Below are 12,880 nucleotides of genomic sequence, written 5' to 3' on the forward strand. Positions count from 1 at the left end.
TTTATATATACCTATGGAAACTCTTACAACGAGCAAGTAAAACAAAGTTGTTGTTCCTCTAGACAGAGAGGAAAAAGGAGTTAATCAGGAAATAGCACATGAAATTAACAAGTCACAATGGTAATGAGGAGATGGAAAAGAGAGAGGAATTTAAATGAAATTTCAATCACAAGGCATGCAGTGCAGTCAAAAATCTATTTGCATCTGCAGACTGACAAGTCTCCATGTCCACATGGACTTCACTCTAATGTCTTTAGAGGTGGCTAATGGAGATAACAGACACATTGAAGTTAACATTCTAAACTTTACTAGATCTATAAAAGTTTCACTGAACTGGAAAGGAGCAAATACCTCTTTCCATTCAAGAAACAACAGGAAACTACAGGCGAGTTAACTTGATGTTGGTCATTGGGAATGTGTCGGAATTAGTCATTAAGGAGATTAAATATGCACACTTACATAAATACAAGATAATTGGGAAGAGCCAAATTCTGGCATATGGGTCAAGATTTATTTCAGATATGGGGCGGCATGGTGGCTCAGTGGTTAGCACTGCTGCCTCTCAGCACCCAAGTTCAATTCCAGCCCGGGGGGACTGTCTGTGTGGAGTTTGCACATTCTCCCAGTGTCTGCGTGGGTTTCCTCCGGGTGCTCCATTTCCACCCACAGACCAAAGATGTGCAGGCCAGGTGAATTGGCCATGCTAAATAGCCCATAGTGTTAGCATTAGTCAGAGGGAAATGGGTCTGGGTGGGTTACTCTTTGGAGGGTCAGTGTGGACTTGTGGGACCAAAGGGCCTGTTTCCATACTGTAGGGAATCTGATCTCATATTTGGCTGTCATGGACGAGTCGGACCGAAAGGTCTATTCCCATGCTCAGTGACTAAGGGTCAATGTAGTTTTGTTTACATATTTGTTGGAGTTCTTTCAAAGAGTAACATGTACTGTGGACTACCAGGAACTTGTAGAGATACTGCACTGTATCTCCAGAAGGCATGCAATGAGGTACCACATAAAAGATTATTGCACAAACTAGGACCTCATGGTGGAGGGGTAAAATATTAGCATGGATAGAAGTCTGACTGACTGGAAGAAAACTTGGTCTCAGTGTGACTGGCAGGATGCGCTCAGTGGAACACTGAGGTCATTACTGAAACTTCAGCTGCTCACAATTATTGTCAATTACTTTGATAAGGGAAGCAAGAGGCTCCCGTGGTGTAGTGGTAGTGTTCCTACCTCTTGACTGAGAGCATGGTGTTCAAGTCTCAGCTGTTTGAGGGGTGTGTTACAACATGTTTCAACAGGTTGAATTAAAAAAGCTAAATATGGGGAGCGAAGGCATGGTAGCTAAATTCACAGATGTCGCAAAGATAGGTAGTAAATCATATTGAGAAAATAACAAAGAAAGCTGTAGAGAGATACGGATAGGTTGAGTGAATGGGCAAAAATCTAGCAGATGGAGTAGAATATAGGAAAAATATGAAGTTGTTCACTTTGACACAAAGAATTTGAAAAGTGGAGTTTTGAACAGAAAACAACTGTAAAATTCAAGACGCAGAGGATTTGGATATTATTGTGCATAAATTGTGAAATGTTAGGACGCAAATACAACTACTAAAAAGGAGAGTGGAACGTTATTCTTTGCTATAATATGATTTGAATGTAGATGTATGTAAATTATACTTCTATTACCCAAAGCATTGGTGAAAACTCAAAACATTGTGCAGTTACTTTTTTTTTTAAAATTGAAACAAAAATGTAAACACATTGGAGGCAGTCAGAATAGGTTTCATGGATTGATACCTGTAATGAGCAGGTTTTTTTATGTGGATAAGTTTGACAGGATGAGCGTGTTTCCATTTGGGTTTACACGAGCACGGGGTGACTTGATTAAAGTTTACAATGATCTTAAATGGACTTGACAACGTGGATATGGAAAGGATGATTCCTGTTCTTATAACTGATGCTTATAACTGAGGAATTATGGTTTTCAGACAGAGATAAAGAAAAAGCTTTTTTTGTTATGTTTGTGCACACACTGCTTGAGAAGGCAGGTTCATTGAATTTTCAAGGCAGATTTGATTCTCTTGCCTAAGAATAATCAAAAGTTACTGGGTATAGATGGCAAATGTGGAACTCAAAGAAAACAGAGCAGCTATTATCTCAGTGAATGGCCTACTTCTGCTCCCAATTCCAATGTGCGCAAAAAATATTGAAATTATTTGGTGAAACAGTTGTGGTGTCAACTGCCTGAGAGTTGATGTGAAGGTAATTAACATTTCTACATGAATGCCAAGGTATTTCATGTTGTTATGGGGAAGAGCAGACGGGAAGCCATCTTTCACTTCATGTTATAGGTTCGAAACACAGGCAGCTGTTCCAGGATTTCGGCAGGCAAAAGCGGTGAGTTTTTATTTTTAAGATTAGATGCTCTACAGTGTGGAAACAGACCATTTGGCCCAACAAGTTCACATCGACCCTCCAAAGAGTAACCCACCTAGATCCATTTCCCTCTGACTAATGCAACTAACTCATTGAGCATGTCCAATTCACCTGACCATCTTTGGAGTGTGGGAGAAAACACATGCAGACATGGGGAGAATATGCAAACTCCCCACAGACAGACAGTCGCCAGAGGCTGGAATCGAACCCAGGTCCCTGGCGCTGTGAGGCTGCAGTGCTAACCACTGAGCCACCATGCAGCCCTTTGCGGCTAGATGCTGGAGGGAGATGGTCTCCAGTTAACGAAAACACATCTTGCTGCCATTCAAGGATTGCGAGATAAATTCTGGCAGAGGTGGGAGAAGAAAAAGAATCAACCGAACAGGCTTGAATGCAGGCATTAGATAGATTTGAGAAAATTTTTAAAATTAAAGGAAGCACTTGAAGATAATTGCTCAAAGTTATTACTCAGGAAAGCAGACATATGGGAGCCCACTAGAAGTTGGAATAACAGTGTAGTGTGTGCATGTCATAAAAGGACTGTAATTCATTGGAGAGTGAAACATGTGGGAACTATATAAAGGGAATGTTTCTCTCTGCATTTCACAATTGCCAACAAAAAGTAATTCAGCCAAGAGTGTTTTGAATTACTGCATTTATTGTTCTAATAAAAAAATCTTGAAACTGGAGATGTTTGTGTCATTCAGCTAAGTTCAAGTTCAGGAAATTCAAATCTCTTAAAACCCATGTGTCTGTAGTGATCTTAACTTTTGGTTTGAAAAATAAATTGATCACTTTTATAAATAGATTCCCATACTGTGGGCCAAGTATAACGCACTGACCTTTGACCTGCTGTAATGGCAATTGGAGATGGTCCATTTGGAGGTCGAGGTTCCTCACAGGTTCTCATTTCTACCTCCACTTTATCAAGGAACTGGGGGAAACAGGAGGAGAGGCAAATATACACTTAAAATTGTGATTGAATGGCAATTACATGTTTTATCCTAAAAGTCCACAGGAATAATACATACAACTAAAACTTTCCATTAATCTGCAGTACATACACAGGGGTCAAAAATGTCCTTTTCATACTTGCAATCAGTAAGCAAAACTAATGGTTCAGATTCTGCATTTCCCGAACCACGGAAACAAGTGGGTTATTGCAGGAATACTTAATTGCATCATTACTATTCTGACCTCAATCCTGAAAAACTAAATAAACTCAATTTCTGACACGGAGATGCATTTAACATTAATCTTCCTCATTGGATCTCTCTAATCTTCCTCACTTAGAGGATTTAAAAAAAATATATAACTGCTTAATACACTCGATCAAGCTGCATATCATTCAGCCCATTTTAATGATTTTACTGCCACAAAAAAAAAACTCCACTCGGGTACAAGAACGCAAAACACATTCCATAACTAAACTCTATGCTTGACTTGTCCAAATTTGATTTCAGCCATTGCATGCTGCCACAATGCTCAACATAACTGATATTTTAAGAACCAACCACTGCTACTCTTTGAAATAAAGATTAATTGTGTTCTAAGGTCAAGGCATGATGGAAGGCAGCAAACAAATCAAGGACAACACTTTATATGAGAACTCTTATCAAACTAAAGTAGTACAGTAAATTAAAACCACTAGAAAATTTTTTATTCATGCAGACCAGAGATCAAAAAAGGGAGGTGGTGGCATAGTGGACGAGTAACCCACAACCTCAGGCTCCTGGGGGCGTGTTTGATTCCCACCCTGACAGATGGTGAAATTTGAATTCACGAAAATAGGGACCAGGTAAACACTGCCTATTGCTCTAAAAACCCATTTGGCTTACTGATGGCCTTGAGGGAAGGAAATCTCAGCCATAGCCAGTCCGGCATGTGTATTTGTCCTAACCACTTGCAAGGACTCCTGGCTACTCACTGGCTAATTCGGGATGGGCATTAAATGCTGGCCTCGGCAGGTACACTTATACCCCATGAGCAAACAGAAAATGTTACGATCAGTGCTGGACAAAACAAATTTCTTAATTTGGAAATCTGACTTACCAGACAAATGGGGTGAGTCTTCAGCTTGGTCCATTGTATCTAAATAAAAGAACAAAGGTATCTAAAATGCAATTGTTAAACATTACAATAAGGATCTATTTGCAGTTTTTGATCCTAAAAAGGATAATAATACATTACTGTATACAGTATTACTAGCCATTTCATATTTTAAGCCAAGGCTGGAGGTGTGCAGTATTACAAATTGAAAATTTCTTCCAGTAAGAAGTGTTCATTTAAACTATGTCAAGTTTTAAACCAAAAAAAAACCAAGATTCCTAATTAAACACAATTATTTATGACCAAAATAAAACTATTCAATGAAGAAGCGATGATTGGTCAACTTACTTACAGTAAGGAACACATCATTAAAATGTTTAACGCTCAAAACAGTCCCAAGATGTTCTTGACTTCATCACACTGCTCACCCTATGGTCTGCAATGTTCCGCAACTACTTCAAAATAGCTTCAAGTCCATGTGAAACCACATGACAAATCCATGTTACTTGATGCTAAGAGTAAGTTCAGTTTCCTGGTGTACAGCAGAAATGAACACATACTTTGAGAATGGTATCATACTAAAATTTACTTCCCATCTCTCCCTACTCTGCCAAGAAACTTAGTGGATCATGTTCTTTGGAACATGCATTGTTGTAGCACAATACTGACACCAAGCTAAGTAAAGGCCTGAATATGCTCTACTTACTCTAATAGCTGCCCTGTTGCAGTATACCCTGGTAATAGCCAGCCAAGTGGGCAGATCCAGCACATTTTGCAGCACTTCCTCATCCAGTTCCAGGTTTGTCAGCTGACCTTCTCCTTTTAGTGTACTTACATTGATTTTGTCAGGTGAGAGATTCTTTGTAAACCTGAAATATGAATTTCAGCTATTACTTTAACGGTTTTGAGAACTCTAAAATATTCTAGTCTATTATTTAAAACATCCACTTCCAAAAGAAATATGAGAATATTTCAGTAGCATTGTTCACACATTAAGAAAATCGACATGGAAGGGATGGATAAAGTGAGAGGGGAAAAAACCTTGGAGGAAATTTTAAAAAACCACAAAGCCATGAAATGAAAATTCTGCTCTGGCTGATAGCAAGCTTGGAGGTTAGATGGGCATTTAACATGCAAACATAGAAAACTGAAGTAAAAGTTGGCCATGCAAGCCTGCTCCACCATTCAATGTGATCATGGCTGATCAAACCCTGTACATTATTTCCACTTTCTCACCATATCCTTTGATGCCTTTAGCCCCAAGTATAACTAACTCAATGAAACATTGAATTTTTGGCCTCAACCAATTTATATGGCAGAGAACACCACAGGCTCTCCACTCTCTGGGTTAAGAAATTTCTCATTTCAGTCCTAAATACCCTCCCCTGCATCCTTAAGACTGGAGATTCTTGGTTTTGATTTCTTCATTCATTGGGAATATCCTTTCTGCATTTCCCCTGTTCAATCTTAGACCATAAATAGGGAGTGGAGTAGCTGGTTTGGTCCATCAAACCTGCTCTACTATTCAGTGGGATCACTGATGATCTGGCATTTCTGGCATCCACTTTGCTGCCCTTTCCCCATTACCCTTAATTTCTCTACCAAATCATGAACTTGTCTCAGCCTTAATATACACTCAGACTCTGCCTGCCCCAGTTCCCTGTGACAATGAATTCAAAGGCTTACAACCTTCAGAAAAAAAATTCCTCCTTATCTCAATCTTAAATTCGCACCCCCTCATTACAAGAATGTCCTCCGATTCTGGGTTCTCCCAGGAAGGTAACAATGTCAGCATCTACCCTGTCAAGCCTGTTAAGGAGGCAAGGTGGGAAGTAAGCAGGGAGAGAGGTAGAGAAGGAGCGAGATTATATTTCTGAGATGAGATATGGTGGGTAATGGCATTAAGCAGCTATACAATATGGCTTCAACTCCTTAACCATTTCCTGAAGACAAGACAATTTCCCAGTCTGCACAAAAGTGTAAAATTTAACCCACATCATTGTCAAACTCTGGAATTCAATTTCAAAGTGGAAAGAAATGTTTTTCTTTTGCAGTCACCACTTCCCTCCCAGAAAGTGAATTAAAAAATACTAGCAAATTCTTCTTAGCACTTTAAATTTAAATAGGAATTCAGATTTGTTCTGTGCAGAAGTTTTGTTATGAATTTAATCCTATTGCAGTTTGTTGACAAAAGTGATGTGAGCAAAGAGATCAATCTGAGTCTGGTACAGTTGAGAAAAGAGAGTCAAACAGTCAGGGCAGGCAGGGACAAAGCAGAGAACAAGGTCGGACTGATAAATTAAACTGCATTTATTTCAATGCAAGAGGCCTTAACAGGGACGGCAGATGAACTCAGGGCATGGTTAGGGACATGGGACTGGGATACCATCGCAATTACAGAAACATGGCTCAGGGATGGACAGGAGTGGCAGTTTAACGTTCCAGGATACAAATGCTACAGGAAGGACAGAAAGGGAGGCAGGGGGAAGGGGAGTGGTGTTTTTGAGAAGGAATAGCATTGCAGTTGTACTGAGGAAGGATATTCCTGGAAATACATTCAGGGAAGTTATTTGGGTTGAACTGAGAAATAAGAAAGATGATCACCTTATTGGGATTGTATTATAGACCCCCTTATAGTCAGAGGGAAATTGAGATTTGTAAGGAGATATCGGTTATCTGCAAGAATAATAGGATAGTTATGGTAGGAAATTTTAACTTTCCAAACATAGACTGGGACCAGAGGTAGATAGGATAGTGAAGGAGGCATTTGGTATGCTTTCCTTTATTGGTCAGAGTGTGGAGTACAGGAGTTGGGGGGGTCATGTTGCAGCTGTACAGGTCATTGGTCAGGCCACTATTGGAATATTGCGTGCAATTCTGGTCTCCTTCCTATTGGAAAGATGTTGTGAAACTTGAAAGGGTTCAGAAAAGATTGACAAGGATGTTGCCAGGGTTGAAGAATTTGAGCTACAGGGAGAGGTTGAATAGGCTGGGGCTGTTTTCTCTGGAGCATCAGAGGCTGAAGGGTGACCTTATAGAGGTTCATAAAATCATGAGGGGCATGAATAGGATAAATAGACAATATCTTTTCCATGGGGTGGACAAATCCAGAACTAGAGGGAAAAGATTTAGGGAGAGAGGAAATATATGAGAGAGACCTGAGGGGCAACTTTTTCATGCAGATGGTGGTAAGCGTATGGAATGAGCTGCCAAAGGAAGTGGTGAAGGCTAGTACAATTGCAGGCTATAGGAGTAGGAAAGGTTTGGAGGGATATGGGCCAGTTGCTGGCAGGTGAAACCAGAATGGGTTGGGATATCTGGTCAGCGTGGATGAGTTGGACTGAAGGGTCTGTTTCCGTGCTGTAAATGTCTATGACTCAGCAATCAATCTTGAACTGCAAATCAATGAATTGTTTATTTCAACCAATTATAAGTATGAAACGGAGTTGACAAATTAGAAACATTTCTCCAAAACAAAAAAGAACTTCTGTAGCATTTAACATGCCATGCAATCAGGTATCGACATTCTAAGAGCTTAATGCTATTAGCATGCTGATTTGTCTTGGAGAATACATTCCCTGTTTACTCTGTACCAAGTACAGCATTATGAAAGACTGGAAACCTTTGTCAACAGTGCACGCGGGTGTTAGTCACAAGCGTACCCAGCAACCACCTTTATTTCAATTAAGGGCCCATTATTGACAGTTTGGCTCTGGTCAGATTATTCTCAGTCTGAAACATCATCCTTCACGGACGGCAAATTAATGCTGAAAATCCTGCAGCTGACATCTCACTCAGTGTAATGACAATCTTTGCTCACTGGACTAGACTGATGGAATCAAACAAGGGTGGGTTTGAGAGTCATCACGTCTTGTACTCAGTCTGAACTGTCCAAATGTTAGATGATCAGTAATCAATGAGAACCTAAGTAATGGAGCTAATTCTAAATCCTCAGATAAAACAGCCATAACAAAGTTGAAAAGTTGCTTTCCAATGCTTAAAACAGCTTCCAGAAGGAATTTGAACAGTTCTGGTTAAGATCAACTATTTTAGCGACAATTCAAATCGATCCAGGAAGTGAACACCAAAATCCTCAGCATCTGCAGGAGTTAGGGGCATGGCCTTCCTGTAGATCACAAAAAATGAGGAACCACTTATCTACCACAAATGACCACGCGATCAGATCAGACAAGTCAAAGAGATGTCCAGCGCAGAACCAGACCCATTGGACCAAATTGTTCATGCCAACCAAATATCCTGAAGTAATCCAATCCCATTTGCTACCCCTTGGCCCATATCTCTCTCAACCCTTCCTATTTATATAGCCATCCAGATGCCTTTTAAAAGTTGTAATTGTACCAGCTTCCACCACATCCTCTGACAGCTCATTCCATATATGCACCACCTTCTGCGTGAAAAGGTTGCCCCTTAGGTCCCTTTCATCTCCTTCCCACCTCACCTTAAATCCATGCCCTCTAGTTATGGACTTGCCCACTCCAGGGAAAAGACCTTATCTATTTATGCTATCCATGCCCCTCATGATTTTATAAACCTCTATAACGTCAACCCTCAGCCTCTGACACTCCAGGGAAAACAGCCCCAGCCTATTTAACCTCTCCCTATAGCTCAAACCCTCCAACCCTGGCAACATCCTTGTAAATCTTTTCTGAACCTTTTTAAAGTTCAGCAACATCTTCCCTTTATGAGTCAAATGAGGATTTTTTTTAAAAAAAGCATCTGAGCTGACCTCAGAAGTACCTAGTACATAGGTAGCAATTCTGCTAACATTGTGAGAAACGTACATTGCAAAAAGCAATCATTGAGAACTATAGGTTTCTCACACTACTTCATTTGCTCCGAAATCCAAATTGATACAAAAGCTGCTATATTAACTCACTTTGTTCCACACAACCTCAACTAATCAGCACATCAACATGCCCCTGAACCAACTTGATCCCAATTAGAATTTCAAAACAAACATCTATGACACATAAATAGTTCTGGAAATTGTGTGTAATAGAACATAGAACATTACAGCGCAGTACAGGCCCTTCGGCCCTCGATGTTGCACCGACCTGTCATACCAATCTGAAGCCCATCTAACCTACACTATTCCACGCACGCCCATATGCTTGTCCAATGACGACTTAAATTGGCAAATCTACTACTGTTGCAGGCAAAGCATTCCATACCCTTACTACTCTAAGGAAAGAAACTACCTCTGACATCTGTCCTATATCTATCACCCCTCAATTTAAAGCTATGTGCCCTCGTGCTAGCTGTCACCATATTTGGAAAAAGGCTCTCCCTGTCCACCCGATCTAACCCTCTGATTATCTTATATGTCTCTATTAAGTCACCTCTCAACCGTCTTCTCTCCAAAGAAAACAGCCTCAAGTCCCTCAGCCTTTCCTCGTAAGACCTTCCCTCCCTACCAGGTAACATCCTAGTAAATCTCCTCTGCACTCTTTCCAAAGCTTCCACATTCTTCTTATAATGCGGTAACCAGAACTGTACACAATATTCCAAGTGCGGCCGCACTCGAGTTTTGTACAGCTGTAGCATAACCTCATGGTTCCGGAACTCGATCCCTCTATTAATAAAAGCTAAAACACTGTATGCCTTCTCGACAACCCTGTCAACCTGGGTGGCAACTTTCAAGGATCTGTGTACCTGGACACCGAGGTCTCTCTGCTCATCTACACTACCAAGAAGCTTACCATTAGCCCAGTACTTTACACTCCGGTTACTCCGACCAAAGTGAATCACCTCATATTTGTCCACATTAAACTCCATTTTCCACCTCTCAGCCCACCTCTGCAGCTTATCTATGTCTCTCTGTAACCTACAACATCCTTCGTCACTATCCACAACTCCACCGACCTTAGCGTCGTCTGCAAATTTACTAACCTACCCTTCTATGCCCTCATCCAGGTCGTTTATAAAAATGACAAACAGCAGCGGACTTAACACCGATGCTTGCGGTACGCCACTGGTAACTGGACTCCAGGATGAACATTTCCCATCAACCACCACTCTCTGTCTTCTTTCAGCAAGCCAATTACTGATCCAAACTGCTATATCTCCCACAGCCCCATTCCTCCACATTTTGTACAATAGCCTACGGTGGGGAACCTTATCGAACGCCTTGCTGAAATCCATATATACCACACCAACCAGTTTACTCTCATCTACCTGTTTGGTCACTTTCTCAAAGAACTCAGTAAGGTTTGTGAGGCACGACCTACCCTTCACAAAAACGTGCTGACTATCCCTAATCAAATTATTCTTTTCTAGATGATTATAAATCCTCTCTCTTATAAACTTTTCCAATACTTTGCCAACAACTGAAGTGAGGCTCACTGGTCTATAATTACCAGGATTGTCTCTACTCCCCTTCTTGAACAGCGGAACCACATTTGCTATCCTCCAGTCTTCTGGCACTATTCCTGTAGACAATGACGATTTAAAGATCAATGCCAAAGGCTCGGCAATCTCCTCTCTGGCTTCCAAGAGGATCCTAGGATAAATCCCATCCGGCCCAGGGGACTTATCTATTTTCACACTCTGCAGGATTTCTAATACCTCTTCCCTGTGAACCTCAATCACACCTAGTCGAGCAGCCTGTACCTCAGTAATCTCCTCGATAATACTGTTATTTTCTACAGTGAATACTGTTGAAAAATATTCATTTAGTGCTTCCCCATCTCCTCTGACTCCACACACAACGCCCCACTACTATCCTTGATTGGCCCTAATCTTACTCTCGTCATTCTTTTATTCCTTAAATACCCATCGAAAGCCTTAGGGTTTACCCTGATCCTATCCACCAACAACTTCTCATGTCTCCTCCTGGCTCTTCTGAGCTCTTTCTTTAGGTCTTTCCTGGCTACCTTGTAACCCTCAAGCGCCCTAACTGAGCCTTCACATCTCATCCAAACATAAGCCTTCTTCTTCCCCTTGACCAGAGATTCCACTTCCTTCGTAAACCACGGCTCCCGCGCTATACAGCTTCCTCCCTGCCTGACAGGTACATACTTATCTAGGACACACAGTAGCTTTTCCTTGAATAAGCTCGACATTTCCAATGTGCCTATCCCCTGCAGTTTCCTTCCCCATCCTATGCTTTCTAAATCTTGCCTAATCGCATCATAATTGCCTTTCCCCCAGCTGTAACTCTTGCCCAGTGGTATACACCTATCCCTTTCTATCACTAAAGTAAACTTAACAGAATTGTAATCACTATCACCAAAGTGCTCACCGACTTCTAAGTCTAACACCTGGCCGGGCTCATTACCCAGTACCAAATCTCATGTGGCTTCGCCCCTTGTTGGCCTGTCTACATACTGTGTCAGGACGCCCTCCTGCACTGGACAAAAACTGACCTATCTATAGTACTCGTAGTATAGTGTTCCCAGTCAACACTTGGAAAGTTGAAGTCCCCCATGACAACTACCCTGTCTCTCTCACTCCTATCGAGAATCATCTTTGCTATCCTTTCCTCTACACCTCTGGAACTATTCGGAGGCCTATAGAAAACTCCCAACAGGGTGACCTCTTCTTTCCTGTTTCTAACTTCAGCCCATACTACTTCAGTTGACGAGTCCCCAAACATTCTTTCTGCAACTATAATACTGTCCTTGACCAACAATGCCACACCTCCCCCTGTTTTACCATCTTCTCTGTTCTTACTGAAATATCTAAATCCTGGAACCTGAAACAACCATTCCTGTCCTTGCTCTAACCATGTCTCTGAAATGGCCACAACATCGAAGTTCCAGGTACCAACCCATGCTGCAAGTTCACCTACCTTATTCCGGATGCTCCTGGCATTGAAGTAGACACACTCCAAACCAACGTCTTGCTTGCCAGTGCCATCTTGCATCCCTGAAACTTGATTTTGGACCTCCCCACTCTCAACCTTTTCTGTACTCGAACTACAATTTTGGTTCCCATCTCCCTGCTGGATTAGTTTAAACCCACACCAATAGCCTTAGCGAATTTCCCCCCCAGGATATTGGTACCCGTCTGGTTCAGATGAAAACCATCCTGCTTGTAGAGGTCCCACCTACCCGAGAAAGAGCCCCAATTATCCAAGAATCCAAAACCCTCCCTCCTGCACCATCCCTGTGGCCACGTGTTCAACTCCTCTCTCTCCCTATTCCTTGCCTCACTAGCACGTGGCATGGGCAACAAACCAGAGACAACTTTGTTTGTCCTAGCTCTAAGCTTCCATCCTAGCTCCCTGAATTTCTAACTTAAATCCCCATCTCTCGTCCTACCTATGTCGTTGGTGCCTATGTGGACCACGATTTGGGGCTGGTCCCCCTCCCCCTTAAGAATCCCAAAAACACGATCAGAGACATCACGAACCCTGGCATCTGGGAGG

At 41.6% G+C, this 12,880-nt stretch overlaps 1 protein-coding gene across 5 annotated transcripts in view; it reads right to left on the minus strand.

The window, feature by feature from the left end:
- The window catches only part of uhrf1bp1 (UHRF1 binding protein 1), a 119,684-nt gene that overhangs the window by 79,778 nt on the left and 27,026 nt on the right, over positions 1 to 12,880 (minus strand). For all 5 annotated transcript variants that reach the window (XM_043716923.1, XM_043716921.1, XM_043716922.1 and 2 more), the window contains exons 2-4: positions 5,198 to 5,360; positions 4,495 to 4,533; positions 3,285 to 3,376 (exon numbers count right to left, since the gene is read on the minus strand). In XM_043716923.1, the coding sequence (XP_043572858.1) occupies positions 3,285 to 3,376; positions 4,495 to 4,533; positions 5,198 to 5,360 (294 nt within the window). The remainder of the gene's footprint in view (positions 1 to 3,284; positions 3,377 to 4,494; positions 4,534 to 5,197; positions 5,361 to 12,880) is intronic.

This window comes from Chiloscyllium plagiosum, chromosome 26, assembly GCF_004010195.1.
Source record: "Chiloscyllium plagiosum isolate BGI_BamShark_2017 chromosome 26, ASM401019v2, whole genome shotgun sequence".
Lineage (NCBI taxonomy): Eukaryota > Metazoa > Chordata > Chondrichthyes > Orectolobiformes > Hemiscylliidae > Chiloscyllium > Chiloscyllium plagiosum.